At 44.1% G+C, this 15,571-nt stretch overlaps 1 protein-coding gene across 1 annotated transcript in view; it reads right to left on the bottom strand.

Annotated features, from left to right (window-relative positions):
• The window catches only part of LOC126188005 (uncharacterized), a 92,817-nt gene that overhangs the window by 55,372 nt on the left and 21,874 nt on the right, over window positions 1-15,571 (bottom strand). The window contains exon 2 of the mRNA XM_049929422.1: window positions 12,670-12,765. Coding sequence (XP_049785379.1) covers window positions 12,670-12,765 — 96 coding nt within the window. The remainder of the gene's footprint in view (window positions 1-12,669; window positions 12,766-15,571) is intronic.

The raw sequence follows: 15,571 nt of genomic DNA, 5'->3' as shown, positions 1-15,571 counted from the left end.
ATCACCAATTTAGTATTGGAGGGCAGCGTGGAGGGTAAAAATTGTAGAGGGAGACCAAGAGATGAATACTCTAAACAGATTCAGAAGGATGTAGGTTGCAGTAGGTACTGGGAGATGAAGAAGCTTGCACAGGATAGAGTAGCATGGAGAGCTGCATCAAACCAGTCTCAGGACTGAAGACCACAACAACAACATGTAATAATTATTTTTCCAAAGAGATAATTGTTAATGTAAAATACTACAGGTGAATACTTTTATCACACAAGGTCAAAAACTTGTTCTTTTTTTTTTAATAGTTCGTATAACCGATCTGTTACACAACTAAATATTACTCTCTGAAAATTCTAGAAAATTGTTGTATATCAGTAGCAAGTAAATGTTCACAACACTAAATTCCACGGTTTTAACTTGCACATAAAAATTATACTTCATGGGTATGAAAAACTCCAAAACTGGGATTCAGTACTGCGATGTAAATTTTTCTACATTATCACCGCTCAGGACACATTTGATTTTAATTAACACTTCAACTACTTTATTGAAGAAACAGAAAGATCCCCATCACAGTTGTTCTCAAGTTCTTTCTCTGAGAGAACGTCTTGTTCTCTAGCAGAACCGTGATCACTGAATATTCTAAAATCTTCACTTTCTGTGTCTGATGACATGTTAACCGGTGGATGATGGGAAATGTGTGGATCAATAAACAAACTTGGGATGGTGAAAACTGACACGTTAATGCCCACACATTCTGTACTACACTGAAGAAACCAGGTACGTAGTTCACGAGATGTGGTTTGAGACCCTGTCACGTCTCAGTAACATGTGTCAACAACAAACAATGAAGGCAATAATGCAACCGACAGCAAAAAATTACAGGAGTGGTGATTTAAGGAGGGTAGGGGTGAATTAGAAGCATCCTGTTAGATCTGAGCTGGGAGAGGGCGATCGAAAACTTTCGCGCAGTGTGAGACCACACCTTGTGAGTTAAGGGTTACTGGCAAAATGATCAAAGCATCTGGAGATTTTGGTTTGAAAATCAACATGAAGTACGTAACAGTATATGGAATAACGGAAGGACGACAGAGGATTGTACAATGTCGGTAATGATTCCGTTTCATAAGAAAGGAATCACAAAGCGTTGTGAGAATTACAGAGCCATTTCATTAATTGCACATGGCAGCGAGATTCTTCTAAATGTCATCAATGAATTCCTGACTTCCTGCTTAGATAAAGAAATACCGCCAGAGCAAACTGAGTTTGAGAATCTGCACTTATGTTCCCATATTACGCACAATGTCAGACAGCTAACTGGAAAATGTAAGGAGTTCAACACCCCATTAGTTCTTTGTTTCTTGGACTATGGAAAGGCTTTCGACTGTGATCGTTGGAAAGAACTTTGGAATGTACTGTCAGAAATAGGCTTTCCTGATCATATTATTACCCTTACCAGAAATATCTACACTGATAATTTTATCCAATCTATTTTAATCCTTTTGAAACACGTAAAGGAGTTAAATAGAAAGGGGCGCATTCTATCGCCGGTTCTAACACCTATGGAGAATATGTTGTGAGAAAAAGTCTTCATGGCTCGACTGTTGTTTCTACTGGTGTCATCAGAAAACTTCAAATTCTTGTTTCTGTGTCCTATTCAGATCTGAAGTAGAAATGAGAGAAATACTAAGGAAGTGAGAAACGTGGATTGTCAATTAATAAGAAGACCAATATCATAAACAGAGGTGAGTCATTACTGGCTACTGGTGTGGTATCAGCACAGCTAGACAAAGTGATCAACTTATTCATATTCTATGTGGCTCAGAAATATGGTGGCTCTACCCAGAACAATCCTACGTGGTATTTTGTGTGTAGAGATGCTTCATCGAAGCTGACAGTCAGTTTGGAAAGACTGAACCCTATCCAGACACATTAAAATGAGATTGCTGGAATCTTTGTTGTCTTCATTATCCATGTTTCAGAGCCTTAAAGGAAAACCGAAGGGCACTGAAAAAGAATTCATGCTTTTGAAATGTGGGCATATAAGTGGTTGCTGAGAATATCATGGCTGGACAAATGGAACAAATTAATCCTTTAGAACTTAGAAACAGATTCTGGACAACCTCTTCTGCATCCTGACAAATCCTGCAGTTCTTTGCTCACATAATTCGACAACATGAGAACTTGGAAAAGCCGATCGTTAAGGCGAAGGGAAAAATGGCAGGGGAGACCACCGAGAGCATGAACAGATGAGATAAAGGAGAAGACAAATCAGACATGGGGCCAGTAACTCCCAGATGCAGAAGACCGCGAAAAATGAAAGTTGGCAACCCATCACACAGTCCTCTTATCAGCCTAACTACGAAGTCGGACTGTTGATGATTATCTGTAAGTGTTGTATCAGCAGTTAAGACATGAAAAATATTAGCTGCCAATGATTCACCATTTGCATCAGGCGGGCGACGGAAGATTGCATCTCCCGGACAGAGTTACCTCATTTTCTATGAGGTATATGTATCACACTTCACAAAATGGACGCGGCGGGACACAGTGATCACAAAAGTTTGCAACATCAAGATTGAAGACGAACGTCTTGCTCGGTCTGTGACTTCCAAGGAGTTCAGCTAGGTACCCACTGTCAAAGAACGCGTATTGAATCATATTGGTTGACGGGGTGATGAGCTCCACAAGAGACCGACTCGCATTCGGCTGCATGCTATCACATTCCATCGGTGCTTGTCATGAAACTGGCTGTTCTTTAAGGCGTAGCTGCAGATAGTGCGATAATACATTTTGTAGGCACGGGAAAAAACAAACGTCCAGTCTGAATTGATCCAATGGTTCCAGGTGTAATAACTGCAACGTGACACACACTAGAGCAGCGGTGTTTGTTGGCACCGACAAATCCACTCATACAAGCGAAATAACTGCAGAAATCGATGTGGCACGTATGACGCACGTGTCCGTTATGACAGTGCGGTGAAATTTGGTGTTAATGGACTATGGTAGCGGACAACAATGCGAGTGTCTTTGCAGACAGCACGACATCGCCAGCATGGCCCCCCTCCTGGACTCGTGATCGTATCGGTTGGACCATACACGGCAGGAGAACCATGGCTTGGTCAGATGAGTGTCGACTGCAGCCCACTCGAACCCTACCAACAGCTCTTAGTTTGATAGCAACTGAAGACTCCACGAAGCCAATTTGTCAGCAAGGCCCGTGCAAGCTGGTGGTGGCTCCAAAATGATATGGACTCCACACGCAATGGACTGGGCCCTCTGATCCAACTGAACCGATCATTCTGAGCAATTCATAACCGTTTCCAGACAGTCTCCAAGGAGCTGAATATAGACTTAAAGTTCCCAAGTATCTAAAAGAGTAAGGGTCCCTTCCTTTCCAAATTCAGTTGTAAGCTTAATACTTGTGTGGTGTCACCGCCAGACACCACACTTGCTAGGTGGTAGCTTTTAAATCGGCCGCGGTCCGGTAGTATACGTCGGACCCGTGTGTCGCCACTGTCAGTAATTGCAGACCGAGCGCCGCCACACGGCAGGTCTGGAGAGACGTACTAGCACTCGCCCCCATTTGTACAGCCGACTTACCCAGAGATGGATCACTGACAACTACGCTCTCATTTGCCGAGACGATAGTTAGCATAGCCTTCAGCTACGTCATTTGCTACGACCTAGCAAGGCGCCAGTATCATTTAATATTTATCTATGGATGCCTGTACCGTCAGACCGATGTTCTACAATTATGGATTAAAGTTAAGTATTCAAGCAACTACTTACTTTATTTACTAGACTCAACTCCTTTAACTGTTCCAGCCATCACGCCATCATGCGTGAGCTTAACGCGTGCAAATCGGCCTCCTATATCAAAACAGTGTTGGCTCTTCTGCCAACACTTCAACTTTCATGTATGGAATTTAATATCTGGGCTAAGTATTTTTCACACAATTTTGTAATGTACTTTCTTCTACTTTGTGGTACTGCGATTGAGTTTTATGTTCTACAGGTTAGCAGCAGTTTGGTCCCATAAGACCTTTCTTTCTTCTTCTTCTTCTTGTTGTGGTATTGAGTCCTGAGACTGGTTTGATGCAGCTCTCCATGCTACTCTCTCATGTACAAGCTTCATCTCCCAGTACCTACTGCAGCCTGCAGCCTACATCCTTCTGAATCTGCTTAGTGTATTCATCTCTTGGTCTCCCCCTACGATTTTTACCCTCCACGCTGCCCTGCAATACTAAATTGGTGATCACGTGATGCCTCAGAACATGTCCTACCAGCCGATCCCTTCTTCTAGTCACGTTGTGCCACAAACTCCTCTTCTCCCCAATCCTGTTCAATACTTCCTCATTAGATGGGTAGATCACATAACTAATCTTCAGCACTAAGGTTGCCGCAGGCAAAATGGAGCATAAAGAAGTAAAACACGTTGTCTTAACGTTTTTTTTTTTTTCGGACCATCTTCGCAAAGGACTGCAAATTTTGGGGAACCTGTTGAGGCTCATTCTGGAACCCGTGCTAAACACCTTTTGTAAAACTGGACTGTATAAAATAAATTGAGGCTCATGAGAATGTTTTTACATGGGATAAACAGGGGAAGTATCCAAAACGAGATTTAACGAACATGGGTATACGAGCAACAGTTGCGCATTAGGTTTCCATGTAGAAGATAAAAGCCGTACGTTGGCAGAATCAGAAAATAGCGTGACTATTCTGCGCACACACACAGAGAGGAAGGAAAACAATCTGAATTCATGTATTTCCAATCCCTCCAAAATGTCCAGTCAAGTGGCTCCAGAACAGCTATTCAACGAGAAAATTGGTAGTGGTAAGAAAAGTTTTTTTTTTTTTTAGTCCTTCTGACGAATTGTTGAGAGGGGCACGTAAAGGCTTCATAACAGTCGCAACTACTTTTCTGAAATTGGTGTATAGACAGCCACCTCTCCCTCTATTTTTTTGTGCACTATAAAGGTTAGTGAACACAAACGTTGAAATTTAAGACATTTTCCTCCTGAACCACTGATGAACCTAACTAACGTTGTCGTTTAGTCAGGCAGTTAAATGACAAATCAAGACAAGTCCTTTTGTAATGATAAGTTATATTTTAAATACAAACACAAAAAGAAAAATTATGAACGTTGAAATGCACACTCCCTTCCGTATGTACTTCTCTGATACGTTAATTTTTTGTCTTGATTCACTTATCAGGATTACAGAAAAATTTAAGATAAATAAATATTGAAATATGTTGAAAGCTACAATCTCGTGTCCGTATACTACAGTGATGCTTCTTTTATTGTGTTTAAGTGCAGGCGGGCAATCACCTTTCCCTTTACCAATTTTTACGTGCAGGCACGCTACATATGTTTTTGTTGTTTATGCCCGTTGAAATAGTAAAAAACAGTTTGGCACATCGATGGCCGCAATAATGAACCACAGTCTGGGACAATTGTTTTAAGATTTTATATTTGACTAACAGTCAATAAGTGTAATTGCAAATCTAAACAGATCCTTCTGTAATCTTCAACAAATCGTAACTTTCCAAGACAAGATAATTTTTACGCAATTCTCTAATTTACTACTTCTTTGTACTACCGCGATCTGTTTTTTAATGTACCTATATACTTCTACTTGTTATTGGTTACGGTTTACTAAGAATTAAAACACATCGGGATTTGCACAGCCGCGTTGCCGTAGTGTGGTGCCCTCTTGCACCGCGTGGTTAGCTGGCAAGTAGGAGCACACCAGAGGAGCAGTTTTTCGTAGTCCTTCTCACGACTAACATAATTTAAACATGGAAAATAGAAATGTCACATCTTTTTGTTCGTGAATGTATGAGTAAAGAACAAGCTATCAAAGTTACTTTTACTATGGATGGTATGTATTGGTTCTGATACTTGGTTCCATTTTGCGCTTTCTTCTTAACATTTGGTGTTTAAAAAAATCTGTAACAAATTATTTGATATATTGTTTACAGCAGGAAATCTGATGAAGGGCAGAGGCCGAAACAGGTCATTTGGAATAAATGCATCAAAAACAACTAATTCCTGTTTCTTTGCGACTAGTCAGTTGACTGGATTTTAGAAAACCTATGTTAATAATAATGCCATTACCGCAGATTCAGTCAGACATACGTAAGGTTAGTTCTGATTGGAAAATTACACTAACGAAAGAAATGGTTGGTGTAAATCCATATATCATCACCAGATCAGACACAAATTATTTTGAAGTAAGGTTCTGCGCTTGTGGATAGAAATTAATAAGACACGAAACAGCATTACTCTTCTACAAACTCTGATACGAAGTTCACTTCATAATGCGTTGCAAGAAAAGATGTAGAGGCAAGCAAGAGTCACTACAAACACACCATTTAATATTTGATTCGCACAAATTAGAGATAGCAGCCATTGTACATGACAACAGGACTGATCTCATAATTGCTGAAGGAACACGGATACCAAATGACATACTCCAGCAGGATAGTAAAAGATCCCATACGACAATTCACGCTAAAAACGGATTCGTGATTGAGACTGCAGATCAGGACGTGGGCAGGTCAAACTATAAATTCCACAGAATGCCACACAGTGCCCAGTTGACTCTGGCTGCCAAGGGTTCCCAAAATTTCCCTCTGATTAAAATGTCTCGTCAATGCACCAGGATTCATGAAATGTTTATTTTTAAAAATTGTATTGACATTCAAAATAAACGAGAAAACTCTGTTTTATTCAGTGATTATAACAACATTAAATAATAATTATGATTTTCAGTTCGAAGAGAGGCTAATAGTGCAGCCTACATCCTTCTGAATCTGCTTACTGTATTCATTTGTTGGTCGCTCTACAATTTTTACACCCCCCCCCCCCCCCCCCCGACTTCATTCCAGTACTAAACTGGATCCCTTCATGTCTCAGAACGTGTCCTCCTTTTAGTCAGGTTGTGCCCCAAATTTCGTTTGTCTGCTGAAGATTTAGACGGGTAGATCACTCAATGAGAAGGTACTGAACAGAACTGCGGACAATCTTCTGTAGCACCACATTTCAAGAGCTTCTATTCTCTTCTCCTCTTGTCTTATGTATGGAAATGAAACTTGGACGATAAACATATGACTACACGCCATACAAATACTGTCAGAAAAGACTTCCCAACACTTCAGTCAATATTCGATGTACCAAATTTGTCTTCTTCAGAAACGCTTTTCTTGCCATTGCCGAAATAGAGGGGACAAAGTGTAGACTGGCAGTCATCAGTTTTTGTTGCCCAAATAGCAAAACCTATCTACTATTTTAAGTGTATCGTTTCCGGATCTAATTCCTTCAGTATCATCTGATTTAATTCGATAACATCACGTTACACCTGTCTTGCTTTTACTGTTTCGAAAGGAGGATATAATACGAACATCAGTGTCTATTCCGTTAACCCGCTCTTGCAAGTTTTTTGCTAGCCCTGACAGAATTACGATGTCGTCGGCAAACCTAGAGGTTTTTATTTCTTCTCCCTGAACTTCAATTCCTACTCCAAATTTTCTATTGTTTCCTTTACTGTTGGTAAGGGCACAGACTGAATAACATCTGCTATATGGTACAGCCCTATCTCACTCCCTTCTCAACCACTGCTTCCCTTTCATGCCCCCTCGCCTCTTATAACTGTCACCTGGTTTATATACAAGTTGAGAATAGCCTTTCTCTCCGTGTATTTTACTCTTGATGCCTTCAGAATTTTGTAGACTCAGAGAGAGCTTTTGACAATGTTAAATGGAATACTCCCTTTAAATGCTACAAACGTAGGTTAGCCTTTCCGTAACCTATCTAATAAGGTAAATCGTATCACATGTTCCTACATGTCTTCAGGCTCTAAATTATTCTTCCTGGAGGTAGGCTTCTACTAGCTTTTCTATTTTTTTTTTTTTGCAAATATTTTGTGTTATTACTTATGGTTGGAAAATGAAATACTAACATATAAATCGTAAGAAAATTAAAAAAATTAGCATTTTGTTTTGCACATTTTGACGATACTATGTTGTTAATAGTTTTTCGCGGAGCGCCTACTCACTGTCAGTAGGGCAGCTGTGTTCCGCAGAACATAGCTTGGGAAATAACTACTGCCTGTGGCACGGTGCCAGCCGTTAACGACCCATAGTACCTCGAGGTTTCATCTCAGCTTCCAGTAAACTGTTACTAGCGGTTCGTGGCGACAGCTTCGCCTATTGTTCTTCATACAATGACTGCTGAAAGAGAGGTCAGGGTAACACCGTATTTTGGCAACTGTCGGTACAATCTGATTCACTCACATCCCTCACGGCAATGAGTCGACCTTCCTCAAAGTCCTAATGATGGCGGTAAGATGAATGTATGCGGGCGATATACGCCAGAAAAGTTCCAGTAATGTTAGATACACACAGTAACCATTATAATATCTCACCATTCTTTGTGAGGATTACTTTTTCTCTATTGAAAATTCTCCAAATAAGCTCGAATAAGGATGAAATGTTAACACATATGTCCTACAGGCGTGAAAATAAAATATTCGTTGCAGCGTTTGGTCAACGTGTTCGTGGCATTGCACTATCCATTTTCGTCGCTGCATGTAATACCAGCCTCTTGCTTGAAGCAATTGATTTTCTCTCACAAGGGGTCAAAATATTCCGTCCGAAACGGATTGGGGTACTGGAGCTGGATCTTATTTATAGGCTAGAACGGGGGCTACCGCCTGCATTTTAGGCACCGTTCGTGCGAGCTGTCCCACTGATAGTGTGACGTCGCGGACGTTGTCTGGCGGAGCTCCAGGGTGACAGAAGCAGTACTACAATGTCCAGCCACGTTAGTGTGACCACATGTCCAAGGCCTCAATAACCACGTTTTTTAGCGCAGACGTGCAGTTACAGATTCCGTGAAGTTCTCGAAGGTACCAACAGGAGCCATGCTGACACCAATTCCGTGGCCAGGTAAGTTCTGTTTAGAACCCATGGCGCGGACAGCCCGATCGAGATGGTCCAACATATTCGACTCGGACTTTGCTGGGAGAGGGAGTACAGTAAACTCATCCAAGTGCTTTTCCAGCTACGCATGTACACTTTGAGCTGTATGTATCGTCCTGCTGGAAGACGCCGTGGCGCCGAGGAATGACAAACTGCACGGAGTGGTGGGCATGTTTCCGAAGTAGATGCGTACTTGTGGCATTTTCTGGGTGATCTCGTATCTCTGGAAGGCGCAAAGGATCAACACGATGACGTTCTCCAGACTATAACGCTTCTTGCTGCAGCCTGGAACCTTCCGACGATTGTTGCCGGGGCATACACTCCAACGGCCACCTGTCGCCATTCAGTGGGCGTCCAGATGTGGTACTGCAGTGCAGATTCCGGCTTCCGTCGCGGATGAACAGGAGTCAGAATGGGTGCACGAAACAGGCGCCTGCTGCGGAGGCTCGTATGCAACAACACACACTGAACAGTCGTTGACGAGAGATGGTTCGCAGCCCCCTTGGTTCATCTGGGCGGTCAGTGGCACGCAGTCGCCCGTACACATCCCCGTGTCCGCCGTTCACCCCTGCGCTGTGATGGACCACCGTTGCCTCGACGCCGGTTTTGCATAGCGCTATTTTGCCATACAAGGTATACTTTAACCGCTGCGACAAGTGAACAACTTAAGAAACTGATCATTGGATTCCAGGCGAAGGGTAGAAGCATTTCCGAAACGATCATCCCCTTTTGGACGGTAGTTAAATCACTCCCTTTCATTATTACGACAACGACTGTACTGTTTTCTACATCCCCAGACATCTTTGGCATGTTGGCGCGTCTCCCACAGAAACGTACCACAAACTTGCAAAAATTATCTTTTATATGTCATCCGCTGCTGGTGGTTGTTGCACACTGATGTAGAACATAGGCGGTGGCCATATTAATGTAACAACCTCTTTGGCCTCTGCTTGGTCCCCGTTGGATAGTGATGAGTGTCACTTGAAATGTGGTTGCTGTGAGTGGGAGAGGAACGGCGTACCTGTGGAAGTGGCGTCCCTGCTTGGTACCTGCCTAATGACTGCTCCAGGTATGGCGCAGTTGTGACTCCACCACTATTGGTGACACTCGCGACTCACTTTCCAGAGGGAACGAGCTGTCATGGTGAATGGCCATTGTGCTATGGTTGCTGTGTTCAGGCAAGAACGCAACGCAACGTGACTGATTTGTCTAGAACTCATAAACCTGATGAGGTAAGACAATTTTTGGCCTAATTAAACTGACAAGTGAAACTCCCCGTCGCACCCGCCTCCTCCCCCCCTCAGATTTAGTGGCCCGTCAAATCTGAACACAGATCAAGCGTGAAAATACGAAGAAGGTGTACTGAACTGTGAAAAAAGAAGCAAAATAGAAACAGCGAACGGTCCAAGAATAACAAGTGAATAAAGAGCAGCCTAACACAGCAACGGCGTCGTGGATAAGTGGTTATGGTGTTGGACTGCCAAGTGGGGTGCCGGCACGGTAGTTCAGCTTTTTTAGGATCATAGTTTTTTTTATTAGAGACCAGCCAGCTGAGTGAATGGATCAAGAACGAACTTCAACGGGTGTCAGGTGACGTGCGCTACGACCAAATACAACGAACAATGACGAACAAAATACAAAAAAAGGCGAGCCGTGTTCAAAACTTCCTCGTGCCATTTTTTTCCCACAACATTGTGAACTGTTTGTCTGGTTATTGAAATGAAATGTTTGTTGCCTCTCTCTAATCTTGGCAGTTGTAATACTATACATTGGTTATAGAACATGTCATGCGGTAACAATACGTTACTGTCGGAAATAAATGTGATGAATAGTTACAGCAGCCGAGATAACAAATAAATGGGTGTGAACTATTTGGTGTTTTCATTTCTGTAAGATGTCTGTTACAACAATGGAGTTTAAAACTTCAGCAAATGAACGCAGCAGGTTCACAATCACACTGTTTTGACAGAGCACGAGAAACTTGCATTTTTAAAGTTGCGTTCCGTTGTGGCACTTTATGTGACAAACTATTATGTTTTCATCATTTCCTTGGGAATTATCACATTCACATTCGTACGGACACCTGTATCGGGCGAGGAGACAAATCTCACTCACCAGGCGTACACATTAGGTGCGTGGATAAGAGATTCCTATCATATGACACACGTACTGCTACTAATGCCGTCTACGACACACAGACGCGTTTTGCGGCGGAGGACTCGATTGACTTAAACCACTTCCTTTTGGCTGGTAATAAAGAGCTGTGCAGGATCAACTGTCGTTATGGGTCCCTACCTTACACCTCGCTGTAGCAAACGGAGGCTACAGCACGACACAGGCACAAATTTGAATAAAGCGAACAGCGAAGAAAAAAAAAAAAGATTGGCATTTGAATACTGCTCTCCCACTAGGCAGTCCAACAGTGTAACCACTTACGCACGACACCATTCCTCTATCCAGCTAGACTATTCTGCACTACTTCTTCTTGGACCGTTCATTGTTTCTACTTTGCTTCTTTTAGCACAGTCCAGTACACTTTCTTCCTGTTTCCATGCTGGATCTGTGTTCAGTTTTTGACAGGCTGTCCACTGGGCCCTCTTACCACTAAATCCGAGGGAGGTGTGGTCAGGAGTTGACTTTGTGAGTAATATCGGTGCCCACAGCTGGTGTCTGTACAAACTGGGTTTTCTTTTTAAGTGCGCTCTATGGTCAGTAAATCTGTTCTGTGCTTGTTCACTGCCTTGCATGGAAATAAAAGTTTACCTGGCTGTTGGGACGAATTTCTGCTCTGCTCTGCCTTGCTGAAGAGGGCAAGGAACGTCCATTAGCTTGAGAGGAACAACGATGACAGTTTTCTCTTTAGGCGAGACGTTTCATTGGCTCTTCGTATCTCTCGAAAGAAGCTTCTAGAAAGATCTGGTAGCTTTCTGTTTTTGCAAGGGCTCCAAAGAGGGGTGTGTTCCTAGCTGCTTTTCTCGGGCTCTGCATGGCACTAGCCCAACCAGAGGGCCGATACAGGTGATTGATCAGAGGAGACGCGGTCGAGAAACAGGACATTTCGCGGACCGAAAGGAAGACAGCCGTGGTGCTGCGTAGAGGGCAGTACGATAGATGCGGTGAAGGTCGGGTGTGCAACACCAAAATTACTCTCCCCCCATCCGTACAGAGTACAGTCAGATAGCTGTGGAGTTCCAGTGAGTACAATTCACATAGCAGCGGGAATTTATAGAGAGTAATTTTTGGTGCCGAAAGTTTTCCTACTCCGCTAGGTCTGTTTGCTTGTTTCGTCCTCTGCTGCCTTGACTATTTTCATTTCTCCAAGCCGTCAGTTCCTCTTCTGTTGTATTCCTTTCCTCTGTTTCAGTCATTCTTTGCCTAATTATCCCTTTGAAATTCTCAACAACTTAAGAAACTAACGAGGTCACGTGCTGTCAAATCGATACTTAGTAATTTCACTAACACCTTCATATCTTTAAAGAAATAGTGGACATACAATCACAAGCCTCTGTGTGAATAAACGTTCTACAACCATTCAAGGCAAGTGTGAATTAAGGGCTGTTTACTGTGGTTGGCAAAACCACTAACGTAGCGATATGCTTCTAAAAGCTGCGGTTGTTGCAGAGGCAGCTTTTGCACGAACTGAAAGTACTTAAATGTCTTCGGCATCAGGAACGCGCAGTATTTTTGGCTACCTTTGAGCAGCTATCGGTGCAGATGATCTGCCCAACTTTGGTGCAGCCCCGATTCGTCTCCTCCATCACTCGACTGTTCCATGAAGATGCCGTCACCTGCAACACATAGCAGAAACTTCACATTACTAGAGAGACACTGCTATTAAAGAAGACATACAAGTAAGTCAGAGCTCCGGTGAGCAATCTTATTTTGCTCACAGTTATTTGATGAGAGTTTTCATGTGGGCAAGCCCTTGTCTCCTTAATTTACGAGAAATAAAACCTGTTATCGTTAATAAGTTAGTAATCTCTTTCCAATCTAATCTGTAATCTTGATCATTTTGTGTTCCATGGCGTAATAACGTAAATGTTAACAAAAACCACCTCTTATGTATTTCAGGTATGTTTATAACGCCACAACCGGCTTCCTTCGAAGCGAACTTTGTCAGGTCACCTGCAGTTGAAGGAGAGGAAATACAGGTTAAAGGTCACTAAAACGTTCACATATTACTATATACACTTAATGTACACTGACGGGAAAAAATTCCCAACACGAAGAAATAATCAATATAGAGTAACTGGATTTCGGGAATACTTTTGTCTAGGTACCATGTTTTAGTGATTAACGTTGCACGATCACTAGCTCACGTAAGTGGGAAAAAAATAATTGCAAATCTGAAATGATGGTACATTGCTAAGCGCTATAACCGACAGAACCGGCAGAATGTGGAACGCAAGCGTGAAAAAGTGCGTGCATTGTGTCTTACACGTGTGGGATGTCAGTTTAAGTGGAATAGGCGTGGAGATCCATTTCGCAGTCAGTACATGGTCAGTTGATACTGGTTCTGGATGAGACAGGAGTTACGATGTCCCATGCATGCTCGATTGGAGAGAGATCTGGTGATCGAGCAGGGCAAGGCAATGTGCCCACAGAGGATGTTGAGTTAAAACAGCAGTATGTAGAGCGTCATCCTGTTTGGAATCAGTCCCTGGAATGTTGTTCATGAACGTGGCACGTACATGGCCCCGTTCAGTGTGAGGCATACGGGGATGAACTCCCAACCTAGTTTCCATGGTGTAGGCTCCTCTCCCACTCCCCTCCCTTTTCCCCTTGCACCCTGAACCCATTCCTACTAGGTCACTAGCATGGTAGCCAGTCCGTGTGGTGGGGCTGTTACGAACCCACTTGGCTGAGCCCCCCAAAACCAAAGGGATCACACTGCTAGTACCTGAGGTGTTAACGCCTCGTGTATCATAAGGAGTCGTTACTTATCACTTTGAGGCATTAGAACTCCCGGCAATGGCGGCCGTGCCAGACTGCTCTTGCTGTGGCCAGGTGGCGCCCATGGGGCGAGCCCCTGGTCGGAGTGGGTGGTACTAGGGAGGACGCCTAGCACATGAAGCGACAAAAGCGCAAACATCCTGACCATTCTGTGGCCGTCTCTAAGAGTGATTGAAGGATCAGGAGGAGGAGTGTCATCTTCTGCCTTCCCCTCCCTGGCCACCCTCTGGGAAGAGGGTCAAACTCGCTGGCTTTGGTTGAAACCTTTCCCTCGGTACCTGGTTTGTACCAGGACAATGGCGAAAGTTTTGCCATGACCAAGCCTTTGTTTTTCGTGGAGACGAGGTGGAATCCTTGAGTAAAATGCGGTCCAGTTCTTCGCTCATAAAAACATCATCTGCTGCCCAATCTGGAATTCCTGCATGCTTGTGACCATCTCGGTAACATCCCAGTCTCCGTCGCACCTCACCAATCTTCGAAATCGGTACAAGGTATCATTTTCCACTGGAATCTTCTCCAAACTGACGAGGACCTCTATGCAAACCTCGAGCAGCAAGGATTTTGTTTTTAGGACCTCATTGTACACGTCGGATAAATCGATCACACCAATACAGGCGCCTTTATACTGGCCTTCGAGGAGGATACCCTCCCAGAGACGGTCAAGGTGATGGTGTATTGATGTGATGTAAAACCTTACATTCCATCACCAATGAGATGCTTTAAATGCTTACGCTGCACCCGTGATCCCCTCTGCGGTGACTGTGGGCACCCCCTCCATGAGGGAAGTACCTGTGCTTCCCTGCCAGTGTGCATAAATTGTAATGTGCAGCATCCTCCACACTCGCCAGCATGCCCAGTGTATGTGAAAGAATGACAGATTCAAGAGTACAAGACCTTAGATGTCGAAAGTAAGACCCTCTCCATCCCATGCATGTAACTTCTACTTTTGCTTCAGTTAAGTTCATTCCCCCTCCTACCTGCTCCTCTTGCCCCATTCGCCCCACACCTTCCTCCTCACCCTCACCCTCCCACTCCCCTTCCCCCTCCCCCTGCCTTTAGGTGCTGCTCCCCTTCCCCTTCCCCCTCCCTTTAGGTGCTGCTCCCCTTCCCCCTCCCCCTGCCTTTAGGTGCTGCTCCCCTTCCCCCTCCCCCTGCCTTTAGGTGCTGCTCCCCTTCCCCCTCCCCCTGCCTTTAGGTGCTGCTCCCCTTCCCCCTCCCCCTGCCTTTAGGTGCTGCTCCCCTTCCCCCTCCCCCTGCCTTTAGGTGCTGCTCCCCTTCCCCCTCCCCCTGCCTTTGGGTGCTGCTCCCCATCCTCCGCTGGAGAAGCACTCCCCTTCTTCGGCAGCTGCTGAAGCTGGAGCTCCCTCCCATGACTCCTTTTCCTGGCACCATCACTGAAAGCCAATTTGCAGCTCCATATCAGCCGCTTGATCTACAGCTGTTGGGCGCCAAGATTGCAGCGAGGCTGGGCACTGAATTACACCTGGCAGTCTGCCCTTCTCTTCCTTCAGAAGAGAAGAGGCAGAAACACAAGAACAAGGGCAAGGCCCCTCCGGTACCCCCTGAGGTGGCGCCTTCCCCTCCTCCAGCCAAGGAACGAACAGAGTCTGACCCCACCTATATGGACATTACCCAATCCTT

Source organism: Schistocerca cancellata, chromosome 5 (assembly GCF_023864275.1).
Source record: "Schistocerca cancellata isolate TAMUIC-IGC-003103 chromosome 5, iqSchCanc2.1, whole genome shotgun sequence".
In the NCBI taxonomy this organism is placed as follows: Eukaryota; Metazoa; Arthropoda; class Insecta; order Orthoptera; family Acrididae; genus Schistocerca; species Schistocerca cancellata.
Note: the sequence above shows the minus strand (reverse complement) of the source record. Positions and strands in the feature narration are given on the sequence as shown.